Raw genomic sequence first — 19,225 nt, 5'->3', positions numbered from 1 at the left:
TGTAGAAGGCAGTGGGCGACAACCATTCACAAAAGGTAAGTGCAAATGTTTGTTTCATGTTTGTTTTATGTTTGTTTTATGTATGTAACCCTGTAGTTGTGCTGTTGCCTGTCTAGGCCGGGACGTTCTTGTAAAATAGATTTTTAATCTCAATTAGTTTTTATTCCTGGTTAAATTCCTGGTTAAATAAAGGTAATAAATAACAAATATTAAAATAAATGTTCTCATGGAACTTCTGTGAGTTTGCAGCTGTACTTATGGTATATTGATAATGTACATAATTGCTCCAACTACTGTATTTGATCAGGAATGACTGTTCTAAGATTCAGTGTAAACAAGGAGAGAGAGAGAGAGAGGGAGGGAGGGGGAGGGAGGGAGAGAGAGAGGGAGGGAGGGGGAGAGAGAGGGAGGGAGGGGGAGAAGGAGAATGTGAACATTTCATCTCTTTATACTGTACATACATGGTAATCTGAGAGCTCCATAGGCTACTATACATCTGGGAAGGTGATAGGATGATGCAGACAGATGCTAGGCAGTCTTTCCATGTTCTGTAGGCATACAGGAGACCTTTAGAGCAGCCAGTCATTAGATCAGGTGAGGTAAGGGCCAGGACTCTGATGTAACAGTACAGAAATGTAGGGTGGCAAATTCCCAAGAAGCGGCTTATAAATAAACAGATACCAATGCCTATTTCGCCTCATTTCCAGGGATAACCAATCAACCATGTTATATAAAAGACAATGGTGAGTGTTGTAATCAGCACCTGTGATAAATCTAAGGGCAGAGTGACAGACTGAGTCAAGTGGTTTTAGCGTTGAAGACGCAGCATGTCTATAGATCACATCACCGTAGTCCAAGACAGACAGGAAAGTTGCTTCAACAATTATTTTCCTGCATTACATGGGTAAACAGGATTTGTTTCTGTACAAAAAGCCAACCTTCTGACGCAGCTTGCTGACAAGGCTATCAATATGATACTTAAATTGAAGTTTATGATCAATCAGATACCAAGATACTTGTACTCTGAGACTCTCAAAGGTCAAAGTTGTTACGTGTTTGTTGCTAAGGTGTGGTTATGTTCCCATTTCACCTGTCTTGACTCTCAGTTACGTAACTACACATGGGAGATGACATTAAAACCATTTAAAACTTTGAATCAAAACGTCTTGAAATTGTTGTCCCTCATATCTCACATGCAATAAAGTGTATGTCATAAAAATGAAAAAGATCAAATGTAAACACTTCATCTCTTTGTAAATACATGGTAATCTGACAGCTCCATAGGCTATTAGACATCTGGGAAGGTGATAGGATGATGCAGACAGATGCTGTTCAGACTAATGAGTCACTTGTGATCCTGGCTTCAGATTGGCTACATAGTACACTAGACTATGGCTACATAGTACACTAGACTATGGCTACATAGCACACTAGACTATGGCTACATAGCACACTAGACTATGGCTACATAGTACACTAGACTATGGCTACATAGTACACTAGACTATGGCTACATAGCACACTAGACTACGGCTACATAGTACACTAGACTATGGCTACATAGTACACTAGACTATGGCTACATAGTACACTAGACTATGGCTACATAGTACACTAGACTATGGCTACATAGCACACTAGACTACGGCTACATAGTACACTAGACTATGGCTACATAGTACACTAGACTATGGCTACATAGCACACTAGACTATGGCTACATAGCACACTAGACTATGGCTACATAGCACACTAGACTATGGCTGTAGCTGGACATGAAACAGCAGGTTCAGATGTCTCCATGGCCAGGCCTGACTGAAGAGAACAATGCAGTGATGTAGCAGAGGTTTACTGTGTGAACAAGGAGAGATCCTCTAGCCTAGGAAAGGTCTGAGCCTTGTGTGCTGTTGTCAACAGTGTTGTTTTATGATCAGAATGATGACATGTTTATTGTGTGGTGCAGAAACGTCAATGGAACATCCAATCCAAGCACCCACTCTTATGGTGCATCAGATTGTTGTTTTCTGTGAGCTGAACTAACTAGCCTGCCAGTCTGATTGAACATGACTCTTGATCTGTCTCCACTTGTGTGGTTCAGTGTCTGGTCCTAGTGTACATGACTCTAGATCTGTCTCCACTTGTGTGGTTCAGTGTCTTGTCCGAGTGTGTACACTAGGTGTCATGGGATACACCTGATTGTGGACTCTTGAACTGAAGAGTTACAGCCAGTCATGTGGGAGTTCATTACACCAATAAAGCTTCTCTCTGTGAAGATTGGAACTAGTGAGGAAGACTGTGAGGAAGGCGCTCAGGCCGCGTGGAGAGAGAGAGAGAGAGAGAGAGAGAGAGAGAGAGAGAGAGAGAGACAGAGAGAGAGAGAGAGAGTACTGTAGGTGTCTTTATATTAAATTCACGTTGTGTGGATTCTCAGGCTGATTCAACCCTCTCCTGTGACCCGGGGAGTCAGATGTGTGGGACTGGCTGCCACTACATCATTTGACCATGGAGCCGTTGAGGTGAGAGGAGAGAGAGAAACCTGTGTGTGTGTGTGTGTGTGTGTGTATGTTCTAACTCATAGAGTGAGTTATCTACATTTGTATTCCAGCTCAGATCAGCCAGGATGCAGCTCCTCTGAGCCCAGCTGTGTGTCCATGAAGAGAGATCAGGCCATGGACTCTTCTAAAGGAAACTTTGACACAGAGCCAAGGTAATATCATGTGTTCACCTAATAACCTCTACATGTAAAAAGCACTGGACAGAACAAGGTGTGTGTGTGTGTGTGTGTGTGTGTGTGTGTGTGTGTCGTGTCTGTGTGTGTGTGTTGAGTCAAAGATTGAGGGCCGGCCTTTTGTTACAGCACTGTCCAATCAGGATGCAACTCTGCCCCCAGCTGTGTGTCCATGAAGAGTGATCGGTCGATGGATCCTCCATTAACTTTTCACATTGACAGTGAACAAAGGTAATATCACACGAGTCCTCACAACCTCTACATGTACAATGCACTATGTGGAGATGTGTGTGTGTGTGTGTGTGTGTGTGTGTGTGAGAGAGAGTGTCTGTTTGAGTGTGTGTGTGTGTGTGTGTGTGTGTGTGTGTGTGTGTGTATATGTGTGTGTACGTGCGTGCGTGGTGAGTCAAAGACTGAAAGCCTGTCTTTCGTTACAGCACTGTCCAATCAGGATGCAGCTCTGCCCCCAGCTGTGTATCCATGAAGAGTGATCGGTCGATGGATCCTCCATTAACTTTTCATAAAGAAAACATTGACAGTGAACAAAGGTAATATCACACAAGTCCTCACAACCTCTAACATCCCTTTAATGCTGTAAAGAACCTGTGAAGGATTCCCTGCTGCCTCACCAGGCATGATCTTACTGGGGGTTAGTCCTTCTGTGTTCAGCTGCAGTATTCTGGGTTCGAGGTCAGCAGACCTCTCCCCCGGCTGCTGCCGAACACCAGCCCGGGTGAGGGGCCCTGGTTGGCAAACTTTGTTTCGCTTCTTGCCTTTAGCTTTGCCTTTGGCAGTCATTAGCTACTTACGGGGGGCACCACGAGAAGGTATTTGCCACGCCACCTCAACATGCACGGATGCTGAATGCTCCCTATTCGCTTGGTGATTCGCAGTTCGCACAAAGTTTTTCACTTGTTGTGAACCTAGAGTTCAGACGGTGTCGGCTGCCTTCCACCTTAACAACAGGGAGGCTAAACGTGAGCTTAGAGTACACCTAGATGGAACTCCCCTGCCATGTTCCGCTGAGCCAGTCTATCTCGGCGTGACATTGGACAGGACGCTCACGTTTCACCGGCACCTTGAGTCACTGCGCAAGAAGCTAACAGCTTGTGTGGCGTTGATGAAGCGACTGGTTGGCTCGGGCTGGGGCGTCGGCGCAAGGACCTTGCGCACGGCAGCCCTAGCCCTCGTTTATTCAACCAGTGAATACTGCGCCCCAGTATGGTGTCGCAGTGCCCACACCCGCCTCATCGACTCGCCTATAAACGAAGCCTTGCGCATTGTGACAGGATGCCTGCGTCCTACCCCCGTGGACATCCTTCCCATTCTAGCAGGCATCCAGCCCGCAGGCCTCCGCCGCATGGGAGCCACAGCACGTCTCACCTGCCGGGTCGTGTAGCTTAATAACTATCTGCTCCATGATAGGCTCACTATAACAGCGGAGCCCTCCTGGCATCTCAAGTCGAGACACCCATTTGTGCCTGCCGCACAGGATCTCAGGCAGCAATGCAGAGATCTTAACATCAGTGCGGCAGGATGGGCGGATTATATGTGGCGCACGGAGTGGGAGGCAAACACCGTCAAACTCCGTGACCACATCCCAGTCGCCGGCCCTGAGCCCCTCAGGATGGACTTGCCAAGGCTATCCTGGGTGAGGCTCAATCGCCTCCGGACCGGCGTCGGGCGTTTCCGCTCATCAATGCACAGATGGGGCTTGGCCCCAAATGCGTCGTGCAAGTGTGGCGCAGAGGACCAAACCGCAGACCATGTTATCCTGGATTGCCCGGTGTACCACCCACCCAACGGGATGCATGGTCTGTCGGTATTAGATGACGAGACGATGACGTGGCTTCTGGAGGGGTGTCCAGAAATATAGCCCGGGTGAGCCCCTCAACCAGGTCTCGGGGTGGTAAAAGGGTAGCCCCTCGGCCCCGAGCCTGGTGGAGTGGAGTAAACAACAACCCATATGCCAAAGAACCAGGCATGATTATAACCATCATTACTCATCTGTGATCTATGGATGGACAATCTGGTTACACTTCCACCTCTAATAATGTTTATGGAACAGAGCACACCTATGAATGATACATAGTGTTCTGAGCAACCAAAAGCATCAAGGAGAATATGACCCAATGCCAACATTGAGGCAAGGTGTTTTATTTCCACAGGAGCCGACCCAGATCAGAGGCAGAGATCCCCAGTGGTCCTGACCTGTCCTCTGTGTTTGAGGTGAGTCTTGTTTTACATTTGTAAAGCCACCATCTGTCAAATTAATTTCCAGTCAAAAGTATTGACCCAGCTCAATGTAAGCTGTGAGGGTGGGTCTTGGCTAATAAGTTATCAGATTTTCAGTAGAATTAATCAGGGTCCATGAAATGGCTTCAAAGTGTAGGAACAAATAAAAATAAAACCTCTTTTGTGAGGGTGATCTGACAAGAAGACAAACAGGGAAGTAGCAGTGTGTACATGAAATGTTACAACAATACAAATATACAGAAAAGACAACATGTCAAGTTACCAACACATTATGAAATACAAAACAACTGCAGCATCAAAAACATTGTTGTTGATCAGAGACTTAAAAACAGGCAAGGATACTAACTCCTCTAACTTTAGAATGTTTGAAGCGTGTTCCAGGATGAAGGGCATGATGGGAAAAATATATGTTCCCTGTCTCAGTTCTAGCCTGAGGAACAGAGAAGGACAGCAGCGGGTGTGAATACTGTTCTAGTAACACTACTAGGACTGAGTGGCTGATCTAGTAAGGAACAGAGACACAGAGGGAGTTGCCCTATCAAGGCTTTGTACACAAAGGTGTACCAGTGCTTTAGCCTCCTGGTGGAGAGAAAGCTCCATTGCCCCCTGGCAGACCATTCACAGTGATGAGTGATCGAGCATTATTAATGAACCTTAAAGCACCGTGATATACTGTGTCAAGAATGTTAAGGTACTAGGGTTTCAAATAAGACAATTTGTAATTGACATTGAAAAGAAAAATCCTGTTCCTGAAATAAAAACCCAATTTCAACTTTAGTTTTTTGGTCTCTTTAGTTTCAGCTTGTCAATGGGTTAGTATTAGTATAATTTACCTTTTCATCTAACCCAATCCCAAGGTACATATAGGAGGGGAGCCTAACAATATGCTGGTCTTCTAAAGTGAAACAGTATGCACAAGTATAATGTATTTTGTCCATTGACTTTCATTTCAAAGCGGTTTTCATTTCTTCTTCAGCTGCTTGAGCAGAAGGGTGTGGACTTTTTCAAGGAGGAGCTGGAGAAGCATAAGAACAGACTCCTGCACCCAGGACGTGCTGAGGACCAGGGAGGGGATGGAGAGGAGGAGAGGCAGAGGATGGGGGCCAGGAAGGGGGCTCTACAGATCACACTGCACATGCTGAGAACCATGAACCAGACGGAGCTCGCTGACACACTGGAGTACAGTAAGAGATTCCTACTATTAGTCTGTTAATCCCCAGCCAACACATGCTACAACAATAACTACTAATAACTTAACCAATAACTACCAATAACTACCAATAACTACCAACACCAATAACTACCAATAACTACACCATAGATACACAGGAAAGGACACAGACAGGAAAAGCAGTGAAGACATCAGTTATACTGAATGTCCACCATACTGCATACTCTTGAATGTATTCACTGATTGTGTTTGGAAATGGTCAATGGAAGAGCATTGTCTGTATCACGCATGCATTTACTGATTATGCAAATGAGGTTAAAGGTTTGCAAGTTGCTCAACTAGACTACTAAAGGACATTTTCTGTATTATTTGTTCCCTCAGATGAATGTGCTTTGTTGTGCCAAGTTGAACTAAAACTCAACCATAAGAGAAGGTGTCAGTGTGTGTTTGAGGGAATAGCTAAACAAGGCAACCCAAAACATCTCAATGAGATCTTCACAGAGGTCTACATCACTGAGGGTGGAAGTGGAGAGGTCAATAGTGAACATGAGGTCAGACAGATTCAGACAGCATCCAGAAGACCAGCTACAGAAGAGAGACCAATCAAATGCAAGGACATCTTCAAACCCTCACCTGGACAAGACACACCAATCAGAAATGTGTTAACCATGGGAGTCGCTGGCATTGGAAAGACAATCTCTGTGCAGAAGTCTATTTTGGACTGGGCTGAAGGAGAAGCCAATCAGGATGTCCAGTTCATATTTTCACTCCCTTTCAGAGAGTTGAATTTATGCATCGGCAAAAACTACAGTTTGTTGGAACTCCTCGATCACTTCTATGTGGAAACAAGAGAATCAGGAATCTCCAACTATGACAAATACAAAGTTGTGTTTGTCTTTGATGGTCTGGATGAGTGTCGACTTCCTCTAGACTTCCAGAACAACAAGAGATGTTGTGATGTCACAGAGTCAGCCTCAGTGGACGTGCTGCTGACAAACCTCATCAAGGGGAATCTGCTTCCCTCTGCTCTCCTCTGGATGACCTCCCGACCTGCAGCAGCCAATCAGATTCCTCCTGAGTGTGTTGACCGGGTGACAGAGGTACGAGGGTTCAACAACCCACAGAAGGAGGAGTACTTCAGGAAGAGAATCAGTGATGAGAACATGGCCAACAGAATCATCTCACATGTTGAGGGATCAAGGAGTCTCCACATCATGTGCCACATACCAGTGTTCTGTTGGGTCTCAGCCACTACTCTGGAGAGACTGATGGGTGAAGCAGAGGGAGGGGAGATGCCCAAGACTCTGACACAGATGTACACCCACTTCCTGGTGTTTCAGACCGTACAGAGGAATGTGAAGTATCCTGGAGACCATGACAGAGATTCACTCTGGGACAAAGAGATCATTCTGTCACTGGGAAAACTGGCCTTCAAACAGCTGGAAAATGGACATCTGATCTTCTACGAGGACGAAGTGAGAGAGTGTGGCATTGACGTCGGAGAAGCAGTGTCCTCAGGAGTGTGCACACAGATCTTTAGGGAGGAGTCTGGACTGCACCGAGGGAAAGTGTACTGCTTTGTGCATCTGAGTGTTCAGGAGTTTCTTGCTGCTCTGTTTGTGTTCCTCACATTCAACGACAGCAATACCAATCTTATGAACACACCACCCACAATCAGAGAGACAGCAACCATCAACCTCCACAAGAGTGCAGTAGACAAGGCCTTGCAGAGTGAGAATGGACACCTGGACCTGTTCCTCCGCTTCCTCCTGGGCCTCTCACTGGAGTCCAATCAGAATCTCCTACGAGGCCTTCTGACACTGACAGGAAGCAGCTCACAGACCAATGAGGAAACAGTCAAGTACATCAAGGAGAAGATCCAGGAGAATCCCTCTCCAGAGAGGTGCATCAACCTGTTCCACTGTCTGAATGAGCTGAATGACCATTCTCTAGTGAAGGAGATCCAACACTACCTGAGCTCAGGACGTCTCAGAGGGGCCAACCTCTCACCTGCACAGTGGTCAGCTGTGGTCTTTGTGTTGCTGACTGGTGAAGACAACTTGGATGTATTTGACCTCAACCGTTACTCCAGTTCAGAGGAGGGTCTCCTGGGGCTACTGCCAGTGTTCCGAGTCTCACGAACAGCCAAGTGAGTATCTCAATTGTTGGCTTTTGTTGTTTATGAATGTCTCTGTTGACTCTGTGTTGTGTTTAGTACCAACAATTAAAAGACATTTCTACAACCTTAGAAAAGATGAATGAAAGCTAATTCTCCAATTAACGATCCAACACGGATATGCGGTGGTTTGACAGAAAAGGTGGTGTTTATTCAACAAGTTCAGATGTTTACATTCTTTACAGTAGGAGGGATTAAAATCCCCAAATGACTCCTGTCTGTTTTTCCTGTCACCCTCACGCATATGAAAGAATCATACAACAACAATTTAGAGTTCTCTTCCAGTGGGTGTCATCAAAACATCAGACACACTAAACTGTGTACAGAGGTCAACGGGGGACAGAGTTGATCAACATCACATTCCTGGGTTAAAAACATTACCAACACACACCCGGTCATATGAAAAACTCAGACAAAGCTAGAATGTAGGCCTAGATACCGTAAATCCTCTAATATTGAGAGGCTTATATTAGAGGGAGGTCTTTATTTCTTAAAATGTAACTCTCATGGACATAATCCCTTCATTTCCTGACTTTTATTGCAAAACATTGCACAAACCAAACACAAAGCAAATACATTAACTTCATTAACTTTAGTTATGTTATCGTAATGACGATCAGATTACCAGTAAACTGGAATACCACCGGTATTAACCCATGGGCGAGCCGTCATAATAAGCTATAAATGCGGCACATGCCCACGCCTTTTAATAAAAGAAGCATTTAAATGTTTGTCTCTCAGTGTGTTAGATCGTTCTGGTTTAAAACCGCTGCCCTGCTGTACAGATCTATCCCATTCTCCTAATGGAAATCTGTCAAGAAGAGAGTTGACCTCGCGCATGCGCTCTGTGATTCAGAGTAGTTACAGTGCAGTCGGCCTGTTTACTGAACGTGATCATTTTGATAGGCAAAAAAGCATAGACACGCATGCGCACAGCGTTGCCAGATGGGGCGGGTTACCGAGTTCGGTGCCGTTTTCTCTGAGGACATTTGAGGAAAAAAATTATATTATTTCAAGAGAAAGTCCAACTCCTGAACTTGCCATCACATGATCAGAGAGTTTGGGCTAGGCTACGTTTGTGTGAGAGATTTAGGTCCGCCGAGGTGTGTGTGTGTGTGTGTGTGTGTGTGTGTGTGTGTGTGTGTGTGTGTGTGTGTGTGTGTGTGTGTGTGTGTGTGTAAATGTGTGTGCGTGCGTGCGTCAGAAAGAGAGTTAGGTCATGCTGACGAATATTAAAAAATCAAAAAAAGTTTAAATTAAACAGCCAGCGATCGTACCGGAGCTTGTGTCAAAGTGGGCGGAGCTTGTGTCAAAGTGGGCGGAGCTTGTGTCAAAGTGGGCGGAGCTTGTGTCAAAGTGGGCGGAGCTTGTGTCAAAGTGGGCGGAGCTTAAGTCAAAGTGGGCGGAGCTTGTGTCAAAGTGGGCGGAGCTTGTGTCAAAGTGGGCGGAGCTTAAGTCAAAGTGGTCGGAGCTTAAGTCAAAGTGGGCGGAGCTTGTGTCAAAGTGGGCGGAGCTTGTGTCAAAGTGGGCGGAGCTTGTGTCAAAGTGGGCGGAGCTTGTGTCAAAGTGGGCGGAGCTTGTGTCAAAGTGGGCGGAGCTTGTGTCAAAGTGGGAGTGGCTTACGTCAAAGTGGGCGGAGCTTGTGTCAAAGTGGGCGAAGCTTGTGTCAAAGTGGGCGGAGCTTGTGGCAAAGTGGGCGGAGCTTGTGTCAAAGTGGGCGGAGCATAAGTCAAAGTGGGCGGAGCTTGTGTCAAAGTGGGCGGAGCTTGTGTCAAAGTGGGCGGAGCTTGTGTCAAAGTGGGCGGAGCTTAAGTCAAAGTGGGCGGAGCTTGTGTCAAAGTGGGCGGAGCTTGTGTCAAAGTGGGCGGAGCTTAAGTCAAAGTGGGCGGAGCTTGTGTCAAAGTGGGCGGAGCTTGTGTCAAAGTGGGCGGAGCTTGTGTCAAAGTGGGCGGAGCTTGTGTCAAAGTGGGCGGAGCTTGTAAAATTCTTCTTTAGATTATTAATGTGGTTTTGATAAATTATTACATTGTGAAAATCTAAAAAAGTTTAAATTAAACAGCCAGCGATCGTACCTCTAGTGACACATGTTTGTGTTGACTACTCATATGGAGAAGCAATGTAAAGGACATTGTTAAGAGAAGAAACAAGGTCAAGGGCTGACCTCACTGAGTACAATCTTTTATCAGTATTGTAATTATTACTGTAGGCTACACTGAACTGTTATGGACTTATTGCATCATTTTATTGAATTCTTATTCAGGCTGCAGGTATGTGACCTCACAGAGAGATGCTGTGAAGCGCTGGCCTCAGCTCTCAGCTCAAACTCCTCCCACCTGAGAGAGCTGCACCTCAGTCACAACAATCTACAAGACTCAGGAGTGAAGCTGCTCTCTGCTGGACTGGAGAGTCCACACTGCAAACTGGAGACACTGGGGTGAGTAGACATACTGGGTAATATACAGTATTGCACGTTTACTATACATATTCTTTCTTTCTTTTCTGATGTATTATTATACATGAAAAAAATAAAAGGTAACATTACAGATTGTGGTGACCACCACGTAGGACCGGGTATAATAAGGTAGAAACAGACACTGACAACAGGGAGCAGTTCTGCCTCAACGGGCGTGTTTACTAAAGAATGATCAGCACAGGGAAATAAAAGTCCACCTCAGGTCTCTGCCTGGCCCTTTAAGGGTCCAGAGAATATAAGTCACTAAGGCCTCCGGGCCTTGGAGGCGTGCGGGGTGGGTCCGTGACCAGGGGTGGTTCTGTAGGCACGGATCAGAGGGAGCTTCCACTCTATGGGCTGTGGGGGGTCTCTTTCCCCCTTCTCTCCAAGGGCTAGGCCCAGACCAGCCTGGCAACAGACAAACACACGTCAATATCCTCTACTACAGAATTGCTGTGCCGGAAACCGTCCCTCACCCTCACAACACTGGTTCTGTTCACTCCTCCCCCCGTGTGCTGTCTCCTCTCCTCCTTATCTGTGACTCCCAAGGAGGAGGCTCAGGTGTGGTGCATTCAGTTGACGAGTCTGTAGTTTGCTTCCCTGGGCACTGGTTGATCACTACAAGATGTTAAAATGTAGTAAGATGTTAAATTGTTAAAGATGTAGTTAAAGATGTTAAAAATGGTTGTGACTGTTGTGACTCAGTTAAAGCTGGTTTGACTCAGTTAAAACTGGTTCCTGTTCTGCAGCACAAAAAGACAGAATCCCACAACAATACAAAAAGTTAAAACGAGAACAATCACAGAAGCAAGACAACAGCAAAACATAAACAGTTATACAATAACTACAAAGGAGAGGACTTAAGTGGAGTGAGTGAGATGGTGTGTGTGAGTTGGATCAGTGGTTGCAGGTGTGTCCTTCCCTCAGATGGTGTTTATATGTTTGACATATGAGAGAGAGGTTGTTGCTCTAATGGAATATGGGATCTCATTCCAGGTTTTAGTGTATGTGTGAAAACATGATCCCTGACCGTAGTTGTTTTTGTAAGCTGGAACTGGGATAAGTGCACGTGAAATTTATCTAGTGATGCGTTCCTGTCTTGTATTTTGTCTTGGAAGAGCAATGAGTGTTGGAGGGGAGTTAATATTTTGGATTTGAAAGAACGATTTAATGGCTAGATTATTTGTGTAATTCTGAAAAGTCAGGTCATTGGAATGTGAAAGTGCAGAGCTGTGGTGAGTCCAAGGGGGAAGGTTGCCATGGAGCTTATAGACCCTATTCTAGTCTTCCTATTGGTTCAGTTATTTCCTTTGAGGTGAGGGACCAAACTGGGAGACAGAATGATATTGGTGAAAGAATGATTGCATGTAGACATGTGTCTGAGACAGTATGGGTGAGATGTGGTCTGTTTTTATTACAAACATATCATTTCTGATTGAGATTCTTCTTTAGATTGTTAATGTGGTTTTGATAAGTTGTTACATTGAAACAAAAAAAGGTTGAAATTAAACAGCCAGCGATCGTACCTCTAGTGACACATGTTTGTGTTGACTACTCATATGGAGAAGCAATGTAATGGACATTGTTAACAGAAGAAACAAGGTCAAGGGCTGACCTCACTGATTACAATCTTTTATCAGTATTGTAATTATGACTGTAGGCTACACTGAACTGTTATGGACTTACTGCATCATTTTATTGAATTCTTATTCAGCCTGGAGAGATGTGAGCTCACAGAGAGATGCTGTGAAGCGCTGGCCTCAGCTCTCAGCTCAAACTCCTCCCACCTGAGAAAGCTGAACCTCAGGAACAACAATCTACAAGACTCAGGAGTGAAGCTGCTCTCTGCTGGACTGGAGAGTCCACACTCTAAACTGGAGACACTGAGGTGAGTAGACATACTGGGTAATATACACTATCTCACTTTCATCCACATATTACATTTTGAATATCTGACAAAGTTTGAAATCAAAAAACTATGAATATAAACTAATATAAATAAACAAGGTCCATTGTCCATTGTTAAAAGAGAGACATTGGGGTAAAGGCCATAACCTTTTTTATACAATCATTAGTCTTCTTTCAATGTAAAAGTAAGTTACTCTTAATGATACACTAAAAAACAGAATTTTAGCTACCGGTAAATTCATTGTTTACCTCAAACTTTTGCTAAAGTGTTGAGTGTATGGTGTATGGTGTGTTGAGTGAATGGTGTATGGTGTGTTAAGTGTATGGTCAAATCAATCAGGATACAGGATGTAAACGCTACAATGAAATGCTGCTACGAGCCTCTCAACCTCTCAACCTCTCAACAGCACAGTGAAATGTCAAGGAGAAGAAATACTAATAAATAATAACAACTACACAATAGGCAATAGGGCACATTATAAATACTAAGTCAATAACAATTCAATTATCATAACAGGTCCATAAAGTTATCATTCTCCTATGATAAAATATCAATAAATGTCTGGCCTCAGTAAAAAGCAATCTTTAGTTTTAGGTGTCTCTTTCTGACCAATGAGATCATTTCTGGGTATTATTATATATGTATATATAATTATATATATTATATTTCTGACTATTTCCCTTTTAGCTCAAGATCACCCCCAGAGGCAACATCCTCCATAATGTAACTTTAACAGTTTTTGATCCAACCACATCATTCTCTGAAGCATAGCGTTAGTTCAGACGGGGTTGAGTCAAAGGGTGCAGCTGTCTGTCAGGTGACCAGACAGCCAGCGATCGTACCTATAGTGACACATGTTTGTGTTGACTACTCATATGGAGAAGCAATGTAAAGGACATTGTTAAGAGAAGAAACAAAGTCAAGGGCTGACCTCACTGATTACAATCTTTTATCAGTATTGTAATTATTACTGTAGGCTACACTGAACTGTTCCCGCTTCAAAAACATTTTTTCCCCCTCTGCCATAAGGACTCTCAACACCTGACTCACTGCACTGTATAAATGGTAAATTGTAAATGTGTTCTGTCTTGTCTTGTGATTATGTGTGTTCATGTCATGTACAATGTGTGTATGTTTTTTGACACTGTTTATGAGCTGTACCGACAACAAATTCCACCGACCTAGGTCGTGTGGTCATTAAACTATTCTATTCTATTCTATGGACTTACTGCATCATTTTATTGAATTCTTATTCAGGCTGGGTGGATGTGACCTCACAGAGAGATGCTGTGAAGCGCTGGCCTCAGCTCTCAGCTCAAACTCCTCCCACCTGAGAAAGCTGGACCTCTGGAACAACAATCTACAAGACTCAGGAGTGAAGCTGCTCTCTGCTGGACTGGAGAGTCCACACTGCAAACTGGAGACACTGACGTGAGTAGACATACTGGGTAATATACACTATCTCACTTTTAATCCACATATTACATTTTGAATATCTAACAAAGGAAATTGTTAAATCGAAATTGGAAATCAAAATCAAATCAAAATCTTATAAACTCATATAAATAAACAATGAAATATCCATTGTTAGAAGAGAGACATTGAGGTAAAGTCCATAACCTTTGTAATACAATCATTCAGCCTCCACCCCCACCCCCTGACAGAGGACATAGAACTGGAACATAGCAGCTTCTCTCCTATGGAGACTTTTTTATAAATGGTCAAAATGCTTGATGATGAATTAAACAATAGGTCACGTGGCACCTGTCTGTACAGTTGAACAAACATGATTAAATGATCCATACAGACAGATATTATCACCAGAGGTACTTTACACAAGTTCAGTTTCAGTAACCAGTGAACACTTAAATTATTCAATGCTGCATGTTTTACTAGGCTCTGGAGATGTGGTCTTACAGTGGAGAGCTGTGGTACATTGGCCTCCGCCATCAACTCAAACACCTCCCACCTGAGAGACCTGGACCTGAGAGGGAATCACCCATTCTATCCTGCTAGAGTGGACAGACCCAGGTAAATACTGAATATAATATGGTTGTTGGGTTGTCTGTCTTGTTGGGTAACCTCTTCATCATGCAAATGTCATGTTTCTTTTTTGTTTTACAGCGAGGACCACAGTGGTGACTCATTGACATGTCGTCTCAGGAGACGTAAGTTTGGATGTTTGAGGAGAAACATCAGGAGGTTTTGATGTTTGAGGCATAGTTGCATAGTGATTATACCATGACGTTGCATAGTGACTTATTGTATATTTTTGCAGCATTCTCTCTCACAAGTAGTTAATATTGTCAGGGCACTGAAATATGAAAAGCTAGCCAGTAGGGATGTAACGATGCACTCAACTCAAGATTCAATACGATTCCACGACACGATTTTGAGATCAAAATGAGATTGCAGACAAATTGACTGAAAAACATTATTTTATTTATTTTTCAATCAAAAACTACAAAATAAAGAATCGCTTGAATATGTACCTCTTCATAACCAACCAAATAAGGAGTTATTATACTGCATTGTTTGTTGTTGTGGACGTGATGTGTTTGGCTAGACTCAAATCATATTTTCAAGTATTGCTGCTGATATGTCGTTCCTTAAGCACAACTGCAGACAGGTCATAGAAATGATCTATTTGCATGTTAAAAAGCATTTTCCCCTTAGTTTACATGTTGATGACCCTGCATGCAGAATCACTTCTTCAACTGCATTCCCAATGTCAATGTAGCTAGCTAGTTTAGCTGTACTCAGTGGCGGACTGGCCACCGGGCATGCCTGGCAAATGCCAGGAGGGCCGCGAGACTCTGGGCCGCTCAGAATGTATTATCTTTTTTCTTTTTATACTGTATATATATATATATTATTTGTAATTTTGTCTCTGGTGATTTTCATTGAAAATAACTTATTTCAGCAGACCGCGGCCCAAAACATATTATATCGGCCCGGGTCGAGGATTTGCGGAACCTAGGATGGTAGGGGATGGTAGAGCAATACCGCTACCTGATTGGTTGGCGAAGCACTCGTGAAGAGCCCCCTCATTGGCTGGCGAGTCTACCATCTAATTAGCCAGACTCCTTGCTATAAGCTAGCAATATTGAGCTAACGTAAACGTTATCCAATAATGCGTTGTCCATGTGTTGAATAGAAGTGATGATAGTTGAGTATGGTTGAAGTCTGCAGACTAGTTACTGCTCCTAAATAGTGTTACTTTATTAGATGACTCAGTGTTGCTTCTGAAGAGTCCGGAGGGAGCATGACTATGGGAAAGTGAAAGAGGGGAGCGGTGCACAACAGAAAATGAACACACTCCCCTGAAGTTGCGTCAACACAGTAATATGGTTTGTGGGTATACAATGTGACAAATTGAATGTTAACAAGCTGGTTAATATCAGAATAAAACGTGCAGACTGCAGAATGAGTGTTTCTGGTTTATTTTATGAAGCTGGTTCACATGACCAAGGTCAGGCTAGTACTGTATTTACACTGTGTTGCCCAGTCAATAAACATGTTTCCTTATGACTTCTAACCTTTCTTGGTGTAGGTAAGGGCCCGAACAATGACTCAAGCCCAGGGGCCCCCACTAGGTAGGGGCTATGCTTGGGAAATGGAGTTCAATATAATATCTAAAGAATTAGCCTACTTGTTGTGAGTTTGATTTCAGAATTTAGCAGTTGGCATTGTTTCTCATGTTTTGGTCTGGCCTATTTGTCCTGAATGTGCCTTATAGCATACTACTGGTTATACTATGCTCTCAATAACGTTGTGTGGATTGTTGTCGGCACTCTGAATTCATCAGCGATTGTAGTGTGTCAGTTGCGTGTGCGTGTGTGTGTTACATTTGTGTTCCAAATGTCTACATTCGAGTCTAGTCAGTCTGGTTATCTCAAGCTTTTTATGTTAACAATCCGTGTTGATGTTGCGTTTGGAAATAGGGCTGTTGTGTCGCAAATGCCAGGGCTGTTTTTTGATCCCAGTCCGCCCCTGGCTGTACTCTTACAATAACACACCAACACACCACCAACAATGCACACTTCCACAACAGCATTGCAAGACGAGTGCAGCGAGCTACAGCAATAACAGTTTAACCTTAAAGCCCAACAACATGGCTAGATAACCAGCATGACAGCTTCCCTCCACCTGTCAATACCAAAGACACATCAAGCGAGCTAACTCGTCTTGCATGGAATCTGCAATCAAGTGTCATGGGCTGAAAACACAAAAATGTAGCTCTGCATGTTATGACATGTTGACCATCTATATCCCTATTGTCTCACAGCCATGTCCCACACATACATAAATGTCCTTCACATGTTTATCTTTACATATCAGAAATGTACACAACATTTGCAGTCATGCCAATCAAAATGACGTCATATTGACTACAGACACATTTATGACAGGTCATCAATTCAAACGAGTTTTGCTTTTCGGCAAAAAAGAAGGCCGGGGCCGTCTTTATAGACCTGACGGCTGCCTACGATACCGTATGGCATCGCGGCCTCTCCTGCAAGCTGCTCCGCCTGCTGCCGGACAGGCACATGGTCAGAATGATCATGGAGCTCATCCGTAACCGCAGCTTTACCCTCACCACCGGTCGCGGACAGCTAAGCAGGCTTCGACGCCTTAAGAACGGCGTCCCTCAGGGATCAGTCCTGGCCCCCCTCCTCTATAATATCTACACCTATGACCTGCCCAACACACTCTCGCGGAAGTACGCCTACGCAGACGACCTCGCAGTGGTGTACTCTGCTGGAAATTGGCAGTCTGTGGAGGGGATTCTGAGCCAGGACATGCAGACACTAGTGGCATACTTCCGGAAATGGAGATTGAAGCTTAGCGAGGCAAAGACGGTGTCGGCTGCCTTCCACCTTAACAACAGGGAGGCTAAACGTGAGCTTAGAGTACACCTAGATGGAACTCCCCTGCCATGTTCCGCTGAGCCAATCTATCTCGGCGTGACATTGGACAGGACGCTCACGTTTCGCCGACACCTCGAGTCACTGCGCAAGAAGTTAACAGCACGTGTGGCGTTGATGAGGCGACTGGTTGGCTCGGGCTGGGGTGCCGGCGCAAGGACCTTGCGCATGGCAGCCCTAGCCCTCGTTTATTCAACTAGTGAATACTGCGCCCCAGTATGGTGTCGCAGTGCCCACACCCGCCTCATCGACTCGCCTATAAACGAAGCCTTGCGCATTGTGACAGGATGCCTGCGTCCTACCCCCGTGGACAACCTTCCCATCAGGGTTCGAGTTATAAGCTGATCTCTGTGGGGGTCTCCAAAATAACAGTGCGAAATGTTCTCATGCACGCGCGAATCATGCCCACACAGCGATGGGACTTACAAGTTTTAATTAGCTTAAGGTGGTCAGTGGCCCTAGGCTACTCCTTTGTGTGAGGACCCCCCGCCCCCATACACAAGCCTCCCCCCTCCCCAAAATATACAACTCACGAGCACCCTGCACACACACCACTCATAATGCTTTACCATAAAACACTTAAACACTTTAATAACACAATAACACAACAGTGTTAATAATGCAAAGAATTTAAAAAAAAGTTCAGTGCATTCAGTTCTGTCTCTATTGCTCTCCTCTCCCGTTGTCTCTCTGTTACTGTCCTGTTGTCCGTCTCTCTGTTGCTCCCCTCAGCTCTAAATGACAGAAATGAATTAGCTAATTAGTTGGCATGTAAACATATAGTTAGGGTTGGGTACAGTTTGGGTTTTATTCGATACCGGTGACAAATCGATACTTTAAAAACGGTACTGGTACCGAAACATCATCCTCATCCTCATCCTCCTCCTCAAATACCAACATATCCTGACGCTACAGCTGCAGGCTACTCATTTCACCACATCAACAGCCCCACATGAAACAACAGCTATAAAAGCGATAGTCACACATGTATCTCGGCCAATAATTGTGTTATTTTTGCTATACAGAAGGAGCGAAAAATACATGTACACTAGGTTAGTAAAAAGTAAAAGCCACCTTACCTTTACGGAGACAAGATAGACCTGTTTGGTCTGTTTTCAGTAGGCTGCGGTCGCGGTCCTGGAACCCATGATGCTGACGTCCGATGTTCTTTCTTTATCCAAGATTGGATGAACGGGAGAGGGTCAAAAAATTGCCTTTTTTTGGGCGGCATGGTAGCTACTGTATGTATATACTCCTGTATAGCTAATGAATGAATGTTTGCTTCTCAATAATAGGCTAGGTGCACGATCTCACTACTTCCTGAAAGGCAACTGGTATATGAACATATCCTGTCTCACTCTATTGGTTTAATTGATTAATCAGCTGTGCACTGTGTGTTCCAACGGTTTACCGCACAGCTGATTAATCAACCTTTTGCTGTTGCACAATATTCTACTGCGCCCCATGGTGTCTTGGTGGTGAAGTGCAGGCAGTCAAAGGCCTACTGTCATTCACAGGAGATTAATGGTGCGCGTAGCTCTTTTGGAAAACGTGTTTATTTTACAATATTTATAATATAAATTAAATAATATTCATTACATTGAC

The 19,225-nt window shown here is 44.3% G+C and overlaps 2 protein-coding genes across 6 annotated transcripts in view; one reads left to right on the top strand and one right to left on the bottom strand.

Annotated features, from left to right (window-relative positions):
• Positions 1-19,225, bottom strand: part of LOC308165161 (NACHT, LRR and PYD domains-containing protein 12-like) — a 436,373-nt gene that overhangs the window by 25,875 nt on the left and 391,273 nt on the right. The window lies entirely within an intron of this gene.
• The window catches only part of LOC308165162 (NLR family CARD domain-containing protein 3-like), a 469,264-nt gene that overhangs the window by 446,821 nt on the left and 3,218 nt on the right, over positions 1-19,225 (top strand). The window contains exons 1-11 of one of the 5 annotated variants that reach the window (XM_080539281.1): positions 2,657-2,707; positions 2,858-2,959; positions 3,166-3,276; positions 4,897-4,957; positions 5,961-6,168; positions 6,537-8,304; positions 10,592-10,765; positions 12,498-12,671; positions 13,950-14,123; positions 14,589-14,723; positions 14,817-14,860. In XM_080539281.1, the coding sequence (XP_080395407.1) occupies positions 2,670-2,707; positions 2,858-2,959; positions 3,166-3,276; positions 4,897-4,957; positions 5,961-6,168; positions 6,537-8,304; positions 10,592-10,765; positions 12,498-12,671; positions 13,950-14,123; positions 14,589-14,723; positions 14,817-14,860 (2,989 nt within the window). In that variant the 5' untranslated portion in view covers positions 2,657-2,669. Of the gene's footprint in view, positions 1-2,656; positions 2,708-2,857; positions 2,960-3,165; positions 3,277-4,896; positions 4,958-5,960; positions 6,169-6,536; positions 8,305-10,591; positions 10,766-12,497; positions 12,672-13,949; positions 14,124-14,588; positions 14,724-14,816; positions 14,861-19,225 lie in introns of those variants that run through there. The other 4 variants (XM_080539279.1, XM_080539280.1, XM_080539282.1 and 1 more) reach the window with 4 other exon arrangements.

This window comes from Nansenia antarctica (assembly GCF_963989245.1).
Source record: "Nansenia antarctica genome assembly, chromosome: 9".
Lineage (NCBI taxonomy): Eukaryota > Metazoa > Chordata > Actinopteri > Argentiniformes > Microstomatidae > Nansenia > Nansenia antarctica.
The sequence above is the reverse complement of the archived record's forward strand: the minus strand, read 5'-3'. Positions and strand labels throughout refer to the sequence as shown.